This window comes from Meriones unguiculatus, chromosome 2 (assembly GCF_030254825.1).
Source record: "Meriones unguiculatus strain TT.TT164.6M chromosome 2, Bangor_MerUng_6.1, whole genome shotgun sequence".
NCBI lineage: Eukaryota > Metazoa > Chordata > Mammalia > Rodentia > Muridae > Meriones > Meriones unguiculatus.
Genome location: NC_083350.1, coordinates 18,129,741 through 18,152,844, shown reverse-complemented (window position 1 = coordinate 18,152,844; position 23,104 = coordinate 18,129,741). Strand labels below are relative to the sequence as shown.

General features: G+C 36.4%; 1 protein-coding gene across 2 annotated transcripts in view; it reads right to left on the bottom strand.

The window, feature by feature from the left end:
* The window catches only part of Dcc (DCC netrin 1 receptor), a 1,165,274-nt gene that overhangs the window by 141,178 nt on the left and 1,000,992 nt on the right, over positions 1-23,104 (bottom strand). For both annotated transcript variants that reach the window (XM_060377064.1, XM_060377065.1), the window contains exon 15: positions 21,448-21,642. In XM_060377064.1, coding sequence (XP_060233047.1) covers positions 21,448-21,642 — 195 coding nt within the window. The remainder of the gene's footprint in view (positions 1-21,447; positions 21,643-23,104) is intronic.

The window sequence follows — 23,104 nt, the reverse complement described above, 5'->3', positions numbered from 1 at the left end:
ATGAGGTCCCCTTATTCACTCTGAAAGTAGGACCCACTTTTCTTTCTTTCTTTTTTGTAAACATTCCCAAGACCTACCACAGTCTCTGGAATATAGTGAACACTTAAAAACTATTCACTCACTTAATGAAAAAAAAAAAAATGATGGATAGCGTAAATCAAAATTAAAAAGAATACCAGAAAAATAAAATAACTCTGCCAAGGTCCAACAACCTATGGCTGAGAGTCTGGATATAACAAGCACATCTCTGTAGTTTTTCTCCAAGTGATTCATCCTCTAGAAAGGTCCCATGATGAAGCAAGCCATCTGCCACAGAGAACTTCCTGCTCAGTAAACTGGAATATAAAATCTGTAATGACTAGAGCTTTGTCAGCAAAGCATTTGTTGTATTTCTTTTGTGGAATGTGAAAAATACTCAAGCCGGTCTCATAAATTTCCTGAGCAATCACCCACTGTTCGCTCAGCCTTTTAGATGTCAGGGAAGCCTGTGGTTGACTGATTCTCAAATGAATAATTCCAACAAGAGGGCTCATTTCCAGTGTGCTGCACTTTTGCTTATGATTAGAAAGAGTAAGGTTAACACTTGATTAATGGCTGTTTTAGCAGTGTTCAGTACTAGAACACTCACAAAGCCCTGGTCTCATCCTTTACTCATCACCCACAGCAGTTGCTCAATGGATCCTAACCTAAACCATTAAATCCAGTAACGGACTAAAGGAGCCACAACATGGGTTTATGTTACTTTTCACTCAGGAAAATAAAAGTAGTTTATTTTTGTTTGTCTTGCTTTGTTTTTCATTTTTCCTTGAAAAAGGAGTTCAGAGTTTGCTGAATATTTAATAGTGCATTTTTAATTTTTCTTTATTAGTATTATTTATTACAATTTATTCACTTTGTATCCTAGTTGGAGCGCCCTTCTTCATCTCCTCCAGGTCCCACCCTGTCTCCCACTATCGCCTCCCACCATGTACCTCCCCTAGTCCACTGATAGGGACGGTCCTCCTCCCCTACTATCTGACCCTAGCCTATCAGGTCTCATCAGGACTGTCTGGATTCTCTTTCTTTGTGGCCTAGTAAGGCCTCCTAAGTAGGGTGGAGGTGATCAAAGACCAGGCAAAGGAGTTCATGCCAGTGACTGCCCCTACTCCCCTTACTAGGTAACGCACAAGGAGACCGAGCTGACCATGGGCTACTTATGAACAGTGGGTCTAGGTCTTCTCCATGCATGGTCCTTGTTTGATTCATAAGTCTATGCAGGACCCCCTGAGCCCAGATATTTGGCTCTGTTTGTTTTCTGATATTAGCCATATGATATAGAATAAACATACTAAAATCTATAGTCCTAAAGAAGCTAAACAACAAGAAGGACCCTAGGGAAGAGGCTTAATACTCTTTCAGAAGGCCAAACAGGGTAAACATCAGAAGTAGAAGACAGGGAAGAGGATAGGAGCCTTCTACAGGGGACTTTTGAAAGGCTCTACCCATCATGTTATCAAAGCAAATGCTGAGACTTATAGCCTAACTTTGGGCAGAGTGCAGGATATCTTAAGAAAGACCTGGAGGGAACAGACAGTGTGTTTCACTTTCTATATTTTCATATAAAGTATATTTACAAGTGTGAGTAAAAGGAGGACAAACCTAAGAGTTCAAAGACAATGCTTGGCGTTTTGTAATTTTTAATGTTAGAAAACTGTGTGTGTAGGAAAAGAGTTTGAGAACGCCAGGAAAAGCAAAATGTTAAAACATTACTGGCATGTATGTCAAAAGAAGAGCAAGAACATAATTTAAGAAAAAAAAATCACAACATTTCACATAAATCACTATCTCCATTAGATTTAACCATGTAGAAAGAGATTGTATTTTGTAGTATGTCAGGTGTAGTAGTAAAAAAAAAAATCCTGTAAATATTCTTTCTCTTACATTTTCTACTTATTAATTAGAAAATCTGTGGACATTACCTGTTCAGATACTACAGCAGGATAAATCAAAATGTTCTAGTCAGTTTTGAACCTTTGTTTCCCTGAGAAAATGGGGGTTATTTCTCCTTAATTGTGAAGGGGAAAAATAAATTATTGAGTGGGCCAAAAGACTACATGATTTAGTCTCCTTAATTTTTGAAAAACCTGAAAGTCTGTGATGTCTTAGTAGGTAAAATATTTGCCACACATCTGGATCCCTGGACTTTGTCTAAAGACCATGTGATTGTAAGCCTCTGTTAGCATAAGAGGCTGAGACAAGACAGTTTCTGGTACCTCTTGGGCCAGCTACGCTGGTGTGCACATAGGAGAAGGAACGGTGTCTCAAACAAGGTGAAAAAGCAAGGACTGCACGTGAGATCTACTCTCTTACCTCCATAAATAGGCCATGTCACACATGTGAGGATCGATGCCTGAAGGCTGTTCTCTGACCTCCATGTGTAGGCCATGTCACACACATGCCCAGACCTATTTATAGAAACAAGCACACCCTCACACACTCTGGATAGGCTTCAAGATCCTAACATTATCTTTCCTTTGGCAGTGTGGACACAGAGAGTAAGAGACTGTTACGTGTTGATGGTTTCCCACTTAGTGAAAGAAGGAATCAGTTCCAGGTAAAGCTGTGGAGTCCAACCCCAGCCTGGAGGTTCAACTGCATTATTACTACCAACTTCTTTTGTACTTACTACATCTTAGTTCGGATACTGATTTCCACCCTTAACCTCCAAGCGCATTTATGTTCCAATAATTATCCAAGTGTCTAAGTCGTTTTGTGTTAATAAATTATAATGTTAAATACCCTGAACAATATACTTATTATGGCCTTTGTACATGTAACGTATATCTTTATATGTAATGAGAACTAATGTGTTCACTGACTCTCAGGGAAATATCATGGATCTGCATCTAGAAAGGAAGCTTTTGCTTTTAGAGAAAGTAAATCCATTTTCACATAGTCCCTTCCTCCTTTTTAAAACTGAATACAAATTACCAAATCCCTTATGTCCTGGGAAATCTGGTGAATTTTGAAGTTGAGGTTGGCATACAGGAAGTACACAATAGGTGCTCTTTATCACCATAGTTATGGACAATCTAAATCGTCTCTGGTTTGTACTGTTCTCTGGTGTGTAACCAAGAGCGTTGCACAGTAGTGCACACAACAGTATCTGCTTGTTTTATTAAAAATCAACACTATACAAAGTGTCGTGTGTTGTTATAATGTGTTGTGGAATGTATACAATTTACCCTTGTTCATTCAAATGCTGATTTCTCTACCCCACTATCTGGTTTCAATCTTGACATTGCATTGTGATGTTTATTCTAAGCATCAACTGTCTCAAGTTTGTGTAAACATGCCACCATTTGTTCTCTGTATTTTCAATAAACAACCAGCCAATGTTAATCATTGGAGAGAATAAGATGGGGCATCCTGGTCAGGAGGGGAGGAGAAGGAAGCATGTAGGAGGCCTAGAGGGGAGAGATCAGCAGGGCAGGACTTGGAACCAGGAGGAGAGATGAACCAGACCTAAGATATGACTAAAAGAAAGTATAATGTGGGAAATCTGAATGGGAGGAAATTATGCGGGCTTCGAGGTTTAGGATGGAGTAACTATTTCCCAGCATTGTGCTCTAGGTTAATTAGATAAATCCTAGTCTCTGTGTGGTAATTTGGGTATACAGCTAGTTTAGGAATAACCACTGTTTAACTACAGGGTAAATCAATAATAAATACTAATATTCAACAGCAGTGGTAGCTTGAATGAGAAAGACCTACATTGGCTCATATATTTGAATATTTAGTTCCCTATTGGTAGAAGCAACTAAGCATTAAGAGGTATGGCATTGCCGGAGAAGGTATGTCAGTCTGGGTAACTTTGATGTTTCAGAAGGTAACACCATTCTTAGTTAGCTCTTGCTATTTCTGCCTCATGCTTTGCTTTGTGTATTAATTTGCAAGCTCCCAAATATCGCTACAATAACATGCTTGCCTCTCTGTCTGCTGCTATGCTCCCTGTTCAATTTTCATGGATTCTATAACATTCTGAAATCATGATCCCAAAATTAAATGCTTTATATTATAAGTTGTCTTGGTCATGGTGTTTATCACAGTAATAAAAAATATCTAATACATGGCATGATTCCTTTTATTATCTCCTTTAAGTTTAAAATTTAATAGAATGGTTCACAAAAGTCTATTGCTTAGATCTTGAAAGTTTCCACATGTTTAAAATAAGCAACTCTTCACTAATCAGAAATCAAATTAAAACAAGACAAAAACCTATCAACCTGAGAACAAAATTTTATCAAAAGTATTAGTGGATGAGGAATGAGACCATGAAGAGAGTAGGAAGGTGGGAAGGATATGGAAGAAGTTGAGGGAAGGTAAAGAATATGATCAAAATATAAATCTTGGATAATTTTAAATAAAAAGATCAGTTTCTTGAAATTATATTATACTGTTTATAAAATAACTTCATCATCTTGATACAGTCTGCGTTCTCCCTTCACACTCCTATTTGTAAGGCCGATGTGCTGGCTGTGTTCATTTGGCAGACTGAAGAAGCCTGGACGCCAAGCTGAAGAAACTTGACCAACAGCAAGAAAACTGCCACGGGCTCTCTCCATCCCACAAAGGCCTCCCTCTGCATCACACACAAGCAAGTAGAGCCAAGGGAAAACAGCTCCTCTACACCATTTCTCAAAGTTACAAATGCCTGTTACCTCTTTAATTATAATATTATAATTATTTTAATTTCACACTGTTCTCATCCCTGGTGTCCCATTTCAGTACATTTTCTACTGGAATACATATCTTACAATTTTAGTCAAAATGATGGTCCCTATAGTTTTATTATAAATGAGGGCCCTCTGAAAGGCTTTACTCTGCAGAGTATCGAGGCAGATGCTGAGACTCATAGCCAAACTTTGGGCAGAGTGCAGGGAATCTTATGAAAGAAGTGGGAGATAGTAAGACCCGGAGAAGACAGGAGCTCCACAAGGAGAGCAACAGATCCAAAATGTCTGGGCACAGGCATCTTTTCTGAAACTGATACTCTAGCCAAGACCACTCATGGAGATGGCCTGGAACCCCTGCACAGAGCTAGCTCATGGCAGGTCGGTGTCCAAGTGGGTACCCTAGTAAGGGGAACAGGGACTGTCTCTGACAGGAACTGATTGGCCTGCTCTTTGATCACCATTGCCTGAGCAGGGAGCAGTCTTACCAGGCCACAGAAGAAGACAATGCAGCCACTCCTGATGAGACCTGATAGACTAGAATCAGAGGGAAGAGGAGGAGGACCTCCCTTATCAGCAGACTGGGAGAGGGACATGGGAGCAGGGAGAGGGAAGGTGGGATTGGGAGGGGAGGAGGGAAGTAGGTACATGGGGAATACAAAGTGAATAAACTATAATTAATAAAAATGAAAATAATTAAATAATTAAAAATTTATGCAGATCACTTTGAAGAACAGCCAGCACTCTAGTTCTGGCTGAGAAGTTGAGTGTGTTTATTATTATAGACTCTATATGCACGCGTAGTGTTATCATTACAAACCATAGCCATGTCATTCCCACTGTCTAAGTCTTCACATTTTAAACTAACAACAACAACAAAAAAAATCTTGCTCAATATTAAACACTGAGCAATTAATTGCTAGAAGACAGTAGATTTGTGTCTCCAAAGAACTCTTCCAGAAAAAAAAAAACATACATAAAACCTCTTTTCAAAAAAAAAAGAAAAAAAAAGAAAATATTTTCTCCAAAATCTAAAGAATATAAAGAAATTAGCACCCAAGTAATGAAGTATTCATTAGTACGAAATATTTTATAAAAAACAAAAACCTCTAATGTAGTTAGATCTACAGTAAATTGTAAAATAAAAATTGTCTACTGAGCGCATCTGAAAGACTCTAACTAGCAGTGTTTTCAAAGCAAAGACTCATGACCAAACCTTCGGCAGAGTACAGGGAATCATAAGAAAGAAGGGGAGGTAGTCTGATGGGGAAAGGATAGGAGCTCCACAAGGACCAAATATATCTGGGCACAGGGTCTTTTCTGAGACTGACATTCAACCAAGGACCATGTATGGATATAACCTAGAACCTCCACTCAGATGTAGCCTGTGGTAGCTCAGTAACCAATTGGTTTCCCAAAGTGAGGGGAACAGGGACTATTTCTAACAGGAACTCAATGACTGGCTCTTTGGTCTCCCCACCCCCGAAGGGAAGAGCAATCCTGTTAGGCCACAGAGGAGGGCTTTGCAGCCAGTCCTGAAGATACCTGATAAAACAGGATCAGATGAATGGGGAGGAGGTCCCCCCTATCAGTGGACTTGGAAAGGGGCACGGTGGAGATGAGGGAGGGAGGGAGGGACTGGGAGGGAATGAGGGATCGGGACACGGCTGGGATACAGAGTTAATAAAATGTAACTGATAAAAAAAAAAAGAAAAAAAATGTTATGTTCTGGTTCAAAATCTACAAATTCTCCTTTCTAGAGTACAATTATTTTGTATACTCTTAGAATATTTCCTAATTTCTGCTAAGACATGACTAATTTGTATGCAAGTCTTGTAAATTACATTATTATGTGGATAAATCTCCTTTACTCTTCAGGGTAAGATTATTGGCTTTCTACCATTCTTCAAAACTTGTTTACTTCGTTCTAACTGAGCTTTATTTCTTAAGATAACAGTTACTGTATAGCATCTATTGCATTTCAGTTAACCTTCTTTTTTTCTTTCTATTTCTTGTTTGAAAACAACAATGAAAAAAAACCTTCCAACACTAAAATAAGACATGTAATTTTTTAAGTCAATTTTATTATTATTATTATTATTATTATTATTATTATTATTATTTATTACAGTTTATTCACTTTGTGTCACAGCTGTAGACCCTCCCTCATCTCCTCCCAATCCCACCCTCCCTTAGTCTCTCCCCCATGCCCCTCCCATAGTCCAAATTTCTTATTCACTTCCTGGTATGAATCTACTAGGATGTAGCTGAAAAGATGAAGTTGACCAACTGGAGCAGAGTGGCTGAGGTAGTACTTCTCTTGCTTGCCTTAAAGCCTTGTTTTTGTAATCTGATCACCAAGACACCATCATGCCGCCCACTGTAATGCTGGCCTATGATGATACTTAACGTGTCAGTCTTATTTATTTATGTATAATGTTTTCAACATGCTACTTGTTTTTCATATAATAATTTGTTTTTCATATAATAATAATAATGATAATTATTATTATATTTTATTCATTTATTCATTTATTATATTTATTCATCCCTGCTGTAGCCCCTTCGCTCATCTCCTCCTGGCCCCACCCTCCCTCCCTCTTCCTCCTTGACCACTCTCCCTTAATACACTAATTGGGGAAGTCCTCCTCTCATCCTGTCTGATGGGAGCTTACCACAGATGTCTCTTGGGAAGTTCTGGAATTGTGATAAGTAATATAAAGAAATGAACAATCTTTAGGGCACGATTCTTCCCAGTGATAACTGTGATTAATTAAATAATAATATGATAGTTGGTTTTCATTTCCAAGACTCAGACTTTAAAACAGATACTGTGAAGAGGAAAAATGACACTTAACAGCAATTATTGGTTATGTTGGTCATTTTTTTTTCTTTCTTTCTTTTATTATTTATTTATTTATTTATTTATTTATTTATTTTTGTATTTTGTCTTTCTGTCATTTAATGCAAGCTCAGGTCATTTGGGAAAACCTGAAGCATTACTGAGAGAAAACTTCCATCAAATTGGCCTGCAAGTAAATCTGGGGTCATTTTCTTGATTAATGATTGATACAAAAGGGCCTCGCCCACTATGGTTAGTGCTGTTCATTGATTGTATAAGAAATCACATTTTGTAATACAGAGAGAGAGCAAGCCAAGAAGCAGTACCCCCACCCACTTGTCTCTGCTTTAGTTCCTGTCTCACAGTTCCTATTTTGATTTCCTTCCATGGTAGCCTTCAACTGATAGTGAGCAGGACATAGAAGTAAAATAAAGTCTTTAAACCCAGGGTTGCTTTTGGTTATGGTCTTTATCATAGCAACAGAATGCTCTCACAATGCTGTAAAGCAATGACTGTCTTCTAGCAATTAATTGCTCATTCAACCCCCCTAAAACATTAGAGGCTTATTGCGTTTGCCTTTGGTTGCCTCCTGGAAGTTGAAGTTAAGTCTCTATTGTTAAAGACACACAAACTCTGGACACAGAACTGTCAAAAGTAGAGGTGGGTCCTTACTCCCAAACCGCCTCCCAGAGGACTAGCTTTCATGGAACTGGAAGGTGGTATGAAGCTTTCAAGGAAAACACACAATCCATAGTCCCCCTGAGCAGTGATGCTATGAACTAGACTTACCAGCATGGAAAGATGTTCCTAAAGATGCTCTAGTGACCTGCACATCTGGACAGTTAACGTACAGCCTCCTCAGCAGACAAACTAACTGGTCTTGTAAACTTAATCACCCATGGCTACTGAGGTCATGGATCTCAAATGAGGATCATCTACCCCCACTTTCCCAAGCCAGGAAAATTCTTCACAGGGTTGTCAACACTTACCTCCCTTATCAAAGCTTCTCTTTATAGCAGACAGAGACCATTACAAAAATACATAATGGGTCAAAATGTTGATAGTTAACAGACCATTCAGTACCTAGAGTTGGCTGATTCAACTACAATACAATCCCTTACAATGAAAGTTCAGGGAATATCGCAGTAGGGCAGAATGACTGTTAAGTGCCACAGGACCAGAAAAGCTTTTGCAACACTGTGTCTTCTAAATATGACAGGGAAGTTATGCCCATGGAATACCAACAATATTCTTGATCTGAACAACGAAAACAGCAGTTGACATATCAAAGAGCATCAGGGACTTTTCATAGGAAGATCCACCTCTAGGTGAAGAATAGCTGAAAATTAAAGACAGCTGAAAGAGAAAATTTGTTTCATCTTGGGATGAGACTGGCCCAGATAGAATTAGATTATCCAATACAAAGTGGTCAGCCCTAAAACACATACATATGAGACAAGTAACATTAAACTTACTTGGCAAATCTCTCTCTCTCTCTCTCTCTCTCTGCCACATAACTTGCTATGGATCTGAGAGGGAATGATGGGTAAAGGGAAGATTGGCATTAGGTAGGGAGGGAAATGATGTAAATGGTATAAATAAAATATATTTCTAAAATAGCTATACATAGTAGAGCATATATCAATCCCATCAGCTAGGAATCTGGTATAGGAGATTAGAGTTCAAGCCCTGATTTGGCTACAAGGCAAAGCCATATTTCATAAAAAAAATAGCAAAGACTTAAAATAAGTACTCTTTCCTAATATTTTTTATCTAATCAGTAAAACATGAAGGGGGTTATTAAACATATATAATGAGATCTAGAATGGCTATGGAATAAGAAAATAAAAAAAAGTCTCAAGGGTTAGAATTTTAAACCTTTTCCATTTGTGCTCACAATCTCTCTCTCTTCCTTATTCCTCCCATTTCTTTTTAAGAACTTGTATTCATGGTTCAACTGGTTTATTCACTAGACCTTGGGCTTTCCTTGTTTCTCCTTCAATGCACAGTCTTGAACATCCTTTTTCAATTTTTTACCATCAGAATGAATTCTACCCAGAGTTTTAACAAAAATTCCTCAACTTAGATCTTTAATATAACTCTTCTAACAATCTCATATCAAAGTAACATTTAAAATTACAAATGTTCTGAGTACAAAATGCATAAAGTGTGTTGTTTCCTTCACTCTTTGCAATTTATATGTGTTTAAAACAGAATATATATGTACTACATATAGTATATATAGAAAATATATCTTAAATAGAATATATATTCTTAAATAGAATATTTAAATATAATGTATATGAATATATAGAATTATTTAACTATATGACTTTAGAAGCCTAAAACATGCCATACAGCAGCACGTGTTACAGTACTTAGTATTCTGCATTGTCCTTTTTATGGTTCTTTATGCTGAAAGTCAGTAAGTAATTTATATAACCAGTTTGGCAAAATATGACAAACCATTTGACCCATTAACACCCTTCTTGCTCCTAGCTTAGAAATGATCTGCAAGGGAGGAAGCTGACCCATTTCGTCTTGGATTAGTCTTGACCAAATGGACAAAAAACAATTCAATAATGAAACTGAATTAAATGATATTGTGCCCACTTTATTGATCTCATTTCCATCTGTAAATAAAAACATTGAAATAAAGCTGGGTGTGAAAAGGCCTTTGAATTGTTAAGAACATAGGATAATACATATATATATGTATATATAGTTTTTGTTTACTAGATTCCACATTTCTCTCTCATAAATAATGAAAAATTAGGCAAATGTTTTAATGTCAGGGAGACATAATAAGAACACAGAAAAGATTATTGCTGTTAATGTGAGAATGAGTTGTATAAATAAAATAATTACAAAATCATTATAAAAATAAGTTGCCTTTCTTCTAAACTGTTTTCTATAGCTTCAATCTATGCATTTTCAATAGTCTGCTCTTATCCCACAATCTAAATCTGCACTTTCTATTGCTGAACTGAAAATATGTTTTGAATATGAAATTTAAGGATAAATAAGTCTCTCTTTCTGTTTTCTCTACCATGAAATGACTTATTTCTATTGGGCCTCTGGAGTCAGGATTTTATACTTTAGGTAAAAAAAAATCATTTTCCATAAGTATTCATATACGCTTTCCAAGAAATACAAAGCAGAATTTTGTTAACCAACACCTATAATGCACTTCATTTCAAAATAATAAAGTGTCCTCCCTATGGTGCTTATTCATCTCTTATTCATGTATGTAGACTACTCTCGAAACGCCTAAAGTGAATTGATTTTTCTTATTTAAAATGTTTGCATGTCATAAACTCAAAACTTTTATATTCTATGCATGAAGAATATTTTTTGACGGGAGCATGCTGAGCTTAACGTGTAATTTACATTGAACTCATTGAGCTTCAGATGCACTCTGGGAGTTATAAAGGTTCATTTCTCCACAGGCTAAAAGACCTTTTTCTAAGAGCACTCACGTTAAATTTACTCAAGTTAAATTTACTCCTGAAAAATGCAAGGTGACAGGATTCATTCTTGATGAGATTAATGGTAATATCAAGAGATAGTTACAATACACTTGGCCTCTTAGGTATTTTTTTAAAAGTTGAAAATTTTGGTACGCTGATATAATAAGGCTAGTTTAATCGTTATTTAAAGTCTCTCATTGCTAATGAAATGGACTAATAGGGACTTGATTTACTCGTATATTTATTTAAAAAATAAGTATATATTTAATAGTTTTGTGACCACAGATACTGAATCATGCTGATCCATAACATCAGAAAGAAAAGAAATCACATGAGTGTTTTAATTCCTCATCTTTGATCTGAAGTTTCCAGGCTGCAGGCAGAGGAGAGGGGTTGGAAAATACTTTGAGACCCCTTTCAATGGAGTCCACAGAGAGAGAAATGTGTGGTGACCAAAGCAGCTATGATTTGTGGGAAGAGTAGAAAGAGAAGAGCAGGAGACTGGAAGGCTCTGGGCTCTTTCTCTTAGATCTCATCTGAATCGTTTTCAGACAGTATGTGAGAAAACTTCAGAAGTCTGGGAGATAAACCACATAACAGAACCAGAAGTAAATATTCTTAGTGCTCTCAGAATCTGGGGCACGAGGCTGTCCATAAGCCTGATGGAAATCACGAAGTCATGGAAATTTAGCCTCATAATCTTAGACACTAACCACCTAAGACACAAAGTTAAGGCATAAAGTGGGCTTGATTTTGCAAATAACTGTATCCTAGAACAAAATTTAAGGATATTAAAAAATAACATCAAAATCTCTAACACCCAGCACACACACATACAATGTTTAGGATCTCACATAATTTTCAGAACTTACAAAAAAGGAGGAAGATAACTCAGCATGAGGATGAGTTAATAGAAATAGGTTTTGAAATAATGCAGAAAGAGTAATTTTCAGAGAACACTAAAAGCATAATTTATAACTACGCTAGGCATATTGAAGAATATTCAAGACCCGACATTTTAATTAAATGTGGAAATATAAAGAATAACAGTGCCCTTTACAGGTGCAGTGTACAGTGTTCATATGCAGTGATTAGGTTAGGAAGACATTCATTACCTAGTTAGTAAAATAGTTTAAAGAACCCAAAACCCTACCCGATTTAAACACTACAGGAAAAGCCATCCAGGATGACTCACAGAGGTCAAAAAGACTAAACGAAAAAGCAGAGAGATAGAGGGTGAACTGGATCAACTTAAAGCACTGTGATATTTATGTAACTCCAGTCATCACTTGAAAGAGAATAGAGAAAACTATTTGAGAAAATAATGCTCAAAATTTCCCCACATTTGATGGATCCTCTTAGCATGAGTGCATGTACACACCACATACCCATTAAATTAATAACAAAGGAAACATATTCTAAGCAGAATAACCAACCCACATACTATGCATAAGGGTACAAAAATGATAGAATGTTATTTTCTCCCTTGGTCTAGGCCTGTTTAGAGAGTAGCATTAATATCCCTTATCCATTGTCAATAAGGAATCCTCTATGTATTAAGACACACATAGTTATAAGCTAGGAAAATTTGTGTGTAGAGTTATTATGTCAATGAAGAAATATGATTATATATATGTATTAACATCAAAGTAAGTTTTAGAATAAAGATATTATCTTTGTTTATGATAATGTAGGATGGTTTAGAGATGGGAAATTGAATATTTCAACAACAACCAAAAAATTAGACATATAATATAGGATAAATGTACTAAAATCTGTACACCTAAAGAAGCTAAGCAAGAAGGAGGACCCTGGGTATGATGATCAATCCTCACTCAGAAAGGCAAATGGAATAGACATCGAAGAGGGAGAAAACAGGGACAGGACAGGAGCCTAGCACAAAAGGCCTCTGAAAGACTCTACCCAGCAGGGTATTAAAGCAGATGCTGAGATTTACAGCCAAACTTTGGGCAGAGAGCAGGGAATCTTATGAAAGAAGGGGAAGATGAAAAATTGGAGGGGACAGGAGCTCCACAGAAGAGCAACAGGACCAAGAAATGTGGGCACAGGGGTCTTTTCTGAGACTGATAATCCAAGCAAGGACCATGCATGGAGAAAACCTAGAATCCCTGCACAGGTGTAGACCATGGCAGCTCAGTGTCCAAGTGGATTCCCTAGTAATGGGAACAGAGGCTATCTCTGACATGAACTCAGTGGCTGGCTCTTTGATCACCTCCCCCTGAGATGGGAGCAGCCTTGCCAGTCTACAGAGGAAGACAATGCAGCCACTCCTGATGAGACCTGATAGGCTAGGGTCAGATGGAAGGGGCGGAGGACCGCCCCTATCAGTGGACTCGGGGAGGGCCATGGGAGGAGAAGAGGAAGGAAGGGTGGGGTTAGGAGGGAATGAGGGAGGGGGCTACAGCTGGGAAACAAAGTGAATAAATTGCAATTAATAAAAAATAAAAAAGAAAGCAAAAATAAAATGTACAGTTCTATGTAATTAAGCACCTGATGCTTTTAGAGTTTTAAAATACGTGTATCAGAACCTGATAGACCTAAAAAGGAAACAATGCACGAATTTACTATTATAAATACTTAATAAAGCAAAATTCCCAGGTTTTTCTGTCCCTCCTCCAATCAGCTCTAAGCATAGCCCATGGGATAAAAATACTATAGCTTTATGTCTAAGCTTCAGTATTCATCCTAAAAATAAAATTTAAAAACCTAAGATTTATTCTATTTAATAAGAAAATTTAGGACTGACATTCCATGTCACTACATTAGATTATATTTTTCTTAGTAAACTGGCAGAGTTTAATTTCTCAGAAACACCTTGATTTTTCATATGGGGAGTGTTAACTTCCCACAATCTGGCTGTATTTGCCCTCTCATTTCTCAGTATACTAGAAGCCAGATATTTATTACAATTTCTATCTCATATACTCACAAACAGTGAATATATATATATATATATATATATATATATACTGGTAAACTGAATATATATGTATATATGCTGATAACCACTGAATACATGTAGGTAAAAAAAAAAAAAAAAAAAAAAAACTTTGACTTTCCTTACTCAATAGGCTCTTTTTCTGCTTTCCTTTATTTTAAGAACCAGGGTGATACTTGCCACAAATGAATAGATTGATAATAATTTCACAGTCCTTGGCAAAAATATACCAAACAGCTGTTTGTAAGCAAGGAGGATTGAGGATGGAATCAGGATTGTTTTAATCCAAATAAGTTATTGTCTAGAAAACTGCATATGATATTAGAGCCATTTTCTATTGTTCAAATGTTTGATCCTAAACTTGGCAGGAAGAATGAACCACAGCGTCTTTTATAGGTTCCTGAACGGAGGGGAGAAATAATCACTTATTCCTTTGTGTAGGGAATAGAAAAGTCAGATCTCCAATGAAATATATATAGAGAGAGTGAAAGCTTTAGCTCCAATGAGATGATCTTTTCTCCTCTTGTTCAATAATAGTATTCATCTTCTGTAATGGATTTTCCCAAATAGCTTTAAAAAATTCACCAGGTATAAGACAATGCATCTGCTTTGGACCTCAGAGAGCAGGGAGTGAGAAAGGAGTTACAAATAGAGTGAATGCATTATTAATGAATCACCCTGCAGCTGTCCTTAAAGACTGCCTGAAAATGCCTATACGTTTAGAAAACACTAAACTGAAAAAAAAAGGGGGGGCTATAATAGCCATTCTTCCAGCTGTCTTCAGAGCAATGATCTTATGGCTTGACATTTTCTGGCCCCTTGTTGCTCTTCCCTGGGTAAGAACTGCTTTTGGTGATCAAATGGAGCTCCCTTACCCAGGATATTGTAATCAGTAATTGATTATATTTCAAATAGGGAGTTTATATTTTTGTCTTTGAGATGAACTAAAGTTATTGTATTGTGCTTTATTCATGTCAATTAATTTCAGTAAATCAACATTTTTAATAAGATATGTATTTTCTATTTCTGAGTTAAAGCACTGAAAATCTTGAAGTATTTTAAAAACTATTAGTCTACTAGCTATCTACAGTAACATACAAAATGTAAATAGGAAAGATGCCTTAACCACACACACATATTTTAATTAAAGGGTTGATATGGTTTTATGGTTATTATCTCAACTAGGTTGCATAAATCGACTGTAGGATAGGTATACTCTTTTCTAGAAGAGACAAGTGAGAAACAGAGTATGGGAGAAATACATCGTATGGGGAAAAAGGCTCCTGTGTCATGGATGACCAGTTAGGACTAAATTTGATGTCCCTAAGGTATGCTAATCACCTTAAATATTTTATTAAATGAGACAAAATAAAATATTTCTGACCATTTAAATGACTTTGATAATATTCCGAAGTAGATTAACTTATCCCAAATATCTGAATACTTAATTTGATAGTATTTTTCATTATTGAAATAGCGAGCCAAGAATCCGTACTTACATTTCTAAAATAGTGACTTCCCAAACGCAAGTCTACAGAATCTGTGAACTCTCACAGAAGAGTGTAAGAAAACGGAGAGTATCCCCCTTCTTTACTTGCATAAGCAGGAGTCCGGAGTTCGCATCCCATGTACAACTCATTCTATTCTTTGCTTATTTACTGTTTGCTTGCTTACAATATACATTCTCAATCACAGGTTTATTAAAAACAACATCTTTGGAAATGCATCATTAAAGTGATAATGGGAACAAAAATAACAATAGCAGAGAAAAAAATCTTTGTGACACAACAACTAAAACACTGCAAGAAGGGAGAAGTGCATTGAAATCTGCACATTTTAATTACATGACCTTCTATTTTGGGGATAAATTTAAAAATATTGTTTTCATGTGTTAATCAGTTCTGGTATAAGATTTCCATCTGGCGTCATGAAGATGTGGAAGTTTTGCACAGCTAACTAATACTTTAATATAAACCATAAGCCAGGAGTGGCTGGCTATATTAATAAACACAACAGAGTAATGCAAACCAAGAATAATATAGTATGGTCGTAAATTGCAAAGAGACATTTAATGTACAGAGGTAATTTGAAATGAAGTCAAAACAGTTGAAACTTTACTGACTTACAAATTCTTTTTCTTTTTTTTTTTTTTCAATGCAGTTTATTCAGGAACATTGAACAATCCTCGGACCCCGGGGAAAGCCAGCCCACAGCTTAAATAGCCTCTGGGTAGCCAACCCATGCGTGCCACGGGGGCAATGCAGATAGGTCCACATACATGGAAGCAAGCCAAATCCTCGGCCTTAGCCAAATGTGGAGTTGTTCGTGACAGAGAGCACTCACCATCGGGAAGGTGGAAGGCGGAAACCAGCTCCATCTTTAAGGCATAGCATTCCGCAGCTCTCTACAGTTCCCCCTTTTTGTTTTAGACGCATCAGGCAAGAGTAGAGGTCTGATCTCTGATATAAGAAATAAATTGGGACTTTGTACAGATGTTCATTTAGGTGTCATCCACCCAAAGAGCATCAGACCCGTCCGATACCTTTTTCTCAGAGGCGGGACCTGGGGCATCAACCCGTATGCAATCAGACATGCTCTTCTCTGGGTCCAAAGCGTTACTCGCATGCCTCACTGGGTGCCTGTGCCCATTGATGCCCCTCACGCTATGACTCTCTTCAGACAGAAAAGGGATCTTGGAACTACAGCCACCATTGTTACTACCATCTCATTGACGGCTGTTGGAGCTACCACCAGGGCATTAGCCATGAGTCATACTGGGCAGACTGCTCAGACCCTGAATAATCATTTAATCAATGTAGCTCATGCCTTAGTTGTACATAAAGGAATTAATGCTCAACTAAAAGGAAGCTTGATGGTGTTCAATCAGAGGATTGACCTCTTGCAGGAGCAAATTGATACCCTATGGCAAATCGCTCAACCTGGCTGTCAATGAAAGTATGCTGGACTTTGTGTCACTAGCATACAACATGAGAATTTTTCCTGTGCTGCAAATCTGTCTAAACAATTGTCGAGCTATATTTTAGGTAATTGGACTGGTGAATTCGATACAAATTCTTTTTGAGATGGTTTTGGTGACTAATCTTAGAGATCCACAGAGCTATTAATCTGAAAATTTAGGTAAGACATTGAAGATATGAGAATCACTCTCACAGTGTATTTTTTAAATCAGTTGGCATTTCTACATATTATTACATAAAATTTAAAAGCCGGATAACACATATTCAAATTTATGTCAAAAAAAATTTACATTACACTAACCTATAAAATAAATCTCAATGCCTTCAAAAATAGTTATCAAAGAATATGTGTTATTTAGACAAGCTAAAATAAAAATACAAGTTAATAATAAAAAACAGTGAATTCCAAATGTGAAAAGCTAAATAACATAAGGAGCAATAAGAAAATACTAAACACGTTAGAATATGTTTGAATTAACACATTCTGAGGCCAGCAAAAACTAATAAAATTGAAAATAGTTACAGAGGACAATGCAGCCAGTCCTGATGAGACCTGAGAGCTAGTGTCAGATGGAAGGGGAGGAGGGCCTCCCCTATCCGTGGACTTGGAGAAGGACATGGGAGGAGACAAGGGCGGGAAGGTAGCATTGGGTGGGAATGAGGGAGGGGCTACAGCTGGGATACAAAGCGAATAAACTGTAATTAATATAAAAAATAAAAATTGAATTAAAGAAAATAGTTATAGAGAACACAAGAACATTGTTGATGAGTATAACTACTGAATATAACACTAATAAAGAAATAAACATTGAATCAAAATAATAATACAATAAACAATAAAAGGATAATAGCCATATAGAACTTCATATGAAAAATTCAAGATTTGTGTCCATTCAAAAATCAATTTAATTTGTTATAGTAAAATAAAAAAATGTCATTTTAAGAGAGAGAATGTCACTTTACAAGCATTCTTAAAATATGTTACTAAAATTGCCTGAAAGCTAGGAAATGCATAGCCTTTCCTAAATGTCAGATAAATGACATAGTTAAGAATCTACCACCAATTTCACGGCAAATACTAAAAATTTCCCCAAGAATAGAAATTACTCCAAAATGCCTGCATCTGGCACTTTTACTCACACTTCCTGGATCTTACTGACTATTGCAATAAAGCAGGAGAAATAAATGAGAGGCTGATCTCAGGAACTATATGGCTGAGAGTTTCCTCATGCCTTTATATTGCTTCAGAAGACTTTCTGGATTATATTGCTTAAAAAGAAAATTTCATCACACCTCCAGAGTTGATAGAATAGGTGAACTAAACAGCCTTCAGTATATACAGTTATGAAATTTTCTGAGGCTTTCAGGTAAGACATTCATAAAACAAATTTAAAACATGATTCTACTTAAAAGATTTTTCCAAGACATATTTGGGAGGAATAAGTCTAGCAAAATCACTTACTATAATTTAAAAATGAAGGGAAAAATTAAAAGCAGGTTTGTAAATTATGTATAAGTTTTTTAATTCATAAATGTAAACTTTAAATATACATTTTATTAAACACCACTAACTACATATATATAAAGAATGATAAATAAATATATCAATCTGTACATAGTTTTATGAGATAATGTAGGTCTAATGTAATTAAATTCAAATCATATGGCTCTCCATTATGAATGTATTTTAAATCTGGCACTATAGCTCTTCATTCACAAAAGAAAATGTCAGCAGATTAATTATAAATATCTGATGGAAAAATGGTTAATGAGACTGTTCACCTATACTAGACAAGTTATTCATTTTGCTCAGGTAATAGTAAATATTTTTCAGATGATTTTTTATTTCATGGTAAGTCACTTGACCCTCTATATAAATATTAAATAATTAATAAGCATAAGCAAAATACTGTCTATAATTTTTGGTTCTCCTCTAAGAGAACAGTTTGTCTGCCAATCATAAAGCAAACAGCTGTCGCAGTCTAAAACACAAATTCAATACTTGATGTTATGATTAACATTATACATAATTGTCTAAGAACTTTACTAATGTTTAATTGTATAACAATTTTACAGTCCTTAAAATTTTCTTTTCTTAAAAATAAGATAGGAAGGAAGATGTATGAAGGGAACTGTAAATAAAATATGTTGTATGAACAAAATCTATTTTTTTAAAAAAGAAACAAAATGGCAATTTATCACAAGAAAAATATTTATTAGACAACTTTATGGGTCTGGTATTTTCAATGTTACATATGTATCTTTCCTAAATAATGCTATGATAACTGATATGCCTAATATATTGATTAACCTTGGTTGTCTGTATTATTGAACTGAGACGTACGTAAACCATTTCCCTACTGTGTCTATGAGGATACTTCTAGACAAGATAAAGAAGGGAAGTCAGGGCCCAACTATAGGTAGAAATCTCCCATCAACTGGGGAACCAGGTAGTTGAAGGAAACAAAGAGACTGGGTACGAAGATATTTTCTCCCTGCTTCCTGGTTGCTGTGATAAAACTGCTCTCCTGTCATCCTTCCATACAATAATTTACTCAACCCCTTGAAACTGTGATCACTATTACTTCCGGATTACTTCCGGATATTTTGTTATAGTAACTTAACGCTTATTTTAGGGCTCAATATTTAAAAAAAAGAGCAATTAGTGATTTCATTGTATAGCCTGTGGACATGCATGAATCTTCCGTCTTTGTGAAAATTATGAAAAGTTAATTCATATATCTCTATTCAACAAAAAGTATAGCCATAAGCATCCTAAAGAATAATAACAACATATTATTTCATTTCATATTTATTTAAACATTCATATTTTATATTTTTTAAATGTATGCCATGTGGTAGGCTGTGTGTATATGTGTGTGACAATGTATGTGTGTGTTTGTGTGTGGCTGTGTGCTTTTTTGTTTGTGTGTGTCTCCCTGTGTGTATACATATGAATTCTCTTTCCAGATAAGCTACAAAATACAAATTCATGAATAAAGTTGTATTCTCACTTTCTCTTTCTTCCAGACTATGGCTTTGCTACTGAGGTACACCTCAGCTTTCCTCTTTGTTCTTTAGAACACAGCTTCAGAAGATGCTTTTATTGTTGATTAACATTTAGGAAAATTTATTGATGTTAATTTCACACTATGGTAAACTTCCAGTAGATGACCAGTTTCATTGTGATGAAGAAAACCATTACGAAAGGACATTGTGCAAAGGTGTAGTGTTTCTTTCCAGCTTTGCTTGTTTAGCACTGCGCTGATTCTTACTGCCAGTAGCCCATGCATGCTAACCTGCCTTGTTTGGTTAGTGGAATAAAGATGCACTGTCAGAGATGCTGTATCCTGAATAATGGATAACTGAGAGTCCCCTGACACAGGTTTGACGGCCATAAAATATGAGCTTTGTGATTGCCCTTATATTCATACCCTGAAACTGACTGGGGGAATATTATTTCTAAATGCCAAGCTAACTCTAATTGTGGCCAGTTTCAGTAGGTGATTCTCTCATTAGTGTTTGGAGCAATTACAGAGAAAATGGATTGGTGCAATTTTATTTCTGCATTGATAGAATCTATTCTTGTTACTGCATTTTAGCTATTCAGATTCAAATCAGGCTTCTCATCACAAATGTTCTGTTTGTGAGGGACAGTGCAAATGACTAGAGCTTCCCACCCCTAATCAAGTTTGATTTCCAATGAGGTCAAAGAATCTCATTGCTAGTAATGTGGCATGAAAGCAACAGGTAGAATGAACTTATCTTTTACTTTGTGACAATTACTTAACTTATTGGTATCCTGATATATTATTTATCATTTCCCACTGTTAATGATATAAACCCTTACAGCACTATAGGGAACTAGAATAAGATGAACTGAAGGTTTATACACACAGCTGACCCCACACGAGAACACTGTAGAAGCATTGGATTCATGCAAAAATGAAGCCTACTGCAGCGAGAGTTACTGCCTTGATTGAAAATTCTTTTCATCACATGTTACAGTCATAATAACATATCCACAAAGCTTCTTCTACAGATGTTGAAGGCAAGCAAGTCACTGTGATTAGACAACTAAGATTAAAGATAAATTAACAGAATCCTCTTTTACAGGTAGCATAAAATTTTAAAATGTATTATCTTGCATTTATAGGAATTATTAAGGTTAGACATTCTCAATGATGGTCAGAATGAGAAAAGTTATCCAATGCATTTTATATGCCCTATGCATATAACGAAAGGCAAATAGAATGATTCCTTTCATTACAGTGTTTGTTAGAGCAGAATCCCCACATTAAAGAGAGAGGGAGAAAGAATGTGAGGTTGTCCATGTGTGTATGAGCTTGGTGCTTGCATGTGTGTATGTAGGGTGACTTAAGAACCAACACATGACACATGTTGAAACCGCAATCTCCAAGGCCGACATTACGAGTAGTGTAATCATTGAAAACAACCTCCCTTATAAGTAAGAGTAGCTACTCACCCAGTCTCTCGATGGAGTAGTAGCGCTGCTTACTGTCCACGCGCACTGTCTCAGCATAGGGACTGCCGACACCATATCCGATAATGTAGCCTCTCACCACGATGTTTGGGTTGAGAGGAGGAGTCCAGCTCATGATGATGCAGTTTGTCTGGGGTCTCACATGGAGAGAGCTTGGCTGGTCAGGGACTTGAGACTCTAGGATTAAGACAGGCATCATCAGCAAGCCTTCATTTTAGAGCTAATGAATAGCACATTTAAAAGAGACAGCATGTTCTTCCACACAGATTGAAATTACTTATTATCCAGCATCCTTCTTTCCTAGCGCCTGCTAATTTTCCAGGCTTAATTTGTCACAGGATTTCACACACACACGTGTGTATGTGTGTGTGTACATGTGGATACTAGAGGTAGATATTTGGCATCTCCCTTTATAGATTTCCACCATTTCAGTCATTAGACCGGCTAGGTAGTGAGCTCTGGATATTTGCCTTTCTCCACGGTCTCAGCATTGGGCTTGCTTGCAACTGTGTCCCAGGGGCCCTGGTTTTTACGTTAGTGTTGGGAATTCAAACTCTGGCCTTCATGCTTGCCTGACAGCACTCTACAGATCAAACCATCTCCCCTGCCATGTCAAGAAACCTGTTGAATTTCACCCAACATATATTTATCATATTCTTCTCCCCACTCCATTCCTGTGGGCATTCATGGTATCATAATCATATTAACAACTTTTGTTCTTTCTTTATATATTTTTCTCAATCATCATTAGTACATTGGAAAGTTAAAGCCACACACAGACATATTATTTTTTAATGATTATGAAAACATCAAGAAGCAATTGAAGCACAACAGTCTTACTCCTGACACTGGGGAGAGTAAGCTGTAAACAGGTGCAATGAACAACAAGATATTTTACCTAATTCCCTATCTACTTAGTATTTCAGATAGGAAAAGAGTTCAGCCCTGTCCACTGGGATGCACATAGACACTTGTGAACAAAATCCCTTTGTGTTGAGTTTAAGCCCTGACCAAAAATTCAAAGTGAGTAAACTGTAATTAATGTTAAAAAAGTAAAGAAAAATAAAGAATCCAATAACAACAACAAAAGTCAAGAGAAATAATTTACCAAAAGAAATTGTCAAGGTGAGCAAGATAAGGTTGTGACCTGCACTGCATGACACAGAACATACTTGGCCCATTATATGTCACCTCTGTTAAAATATAGTATTTTCAGAGGAAAGGTACAGTACCATGGATTGAAGACGTGTAGGTTTAGATGTTGAGAGAATTTGGTTTCATACCGTGTTCTATCACTCACTGGATTCATATTCCTAATTAAACTGACATGCCAGATTGATCGTGCTTGATTCAAGTTTAGAAATAGCTAAGATTCTATTCTGCATTATATTCCAACTATGAAACACTGAAACCTGACTTGTAAGCCTCCATCCCCTCAGCTTCATAATGAAGCTAAAGATGGGAACAATTTCATAGGGCACTGAAGAGACTTAATGAGAAATAATGCATACTAATTTGTATAATTGTACCTCAGTTCTCAAGTGATATTGGATATTACAGAAAGTCTACAGTGCTCTAACATTTTTCTTTTAAAGAGACATAATACAGAAAATAATTTTACTACTAAACTGGAATGAAT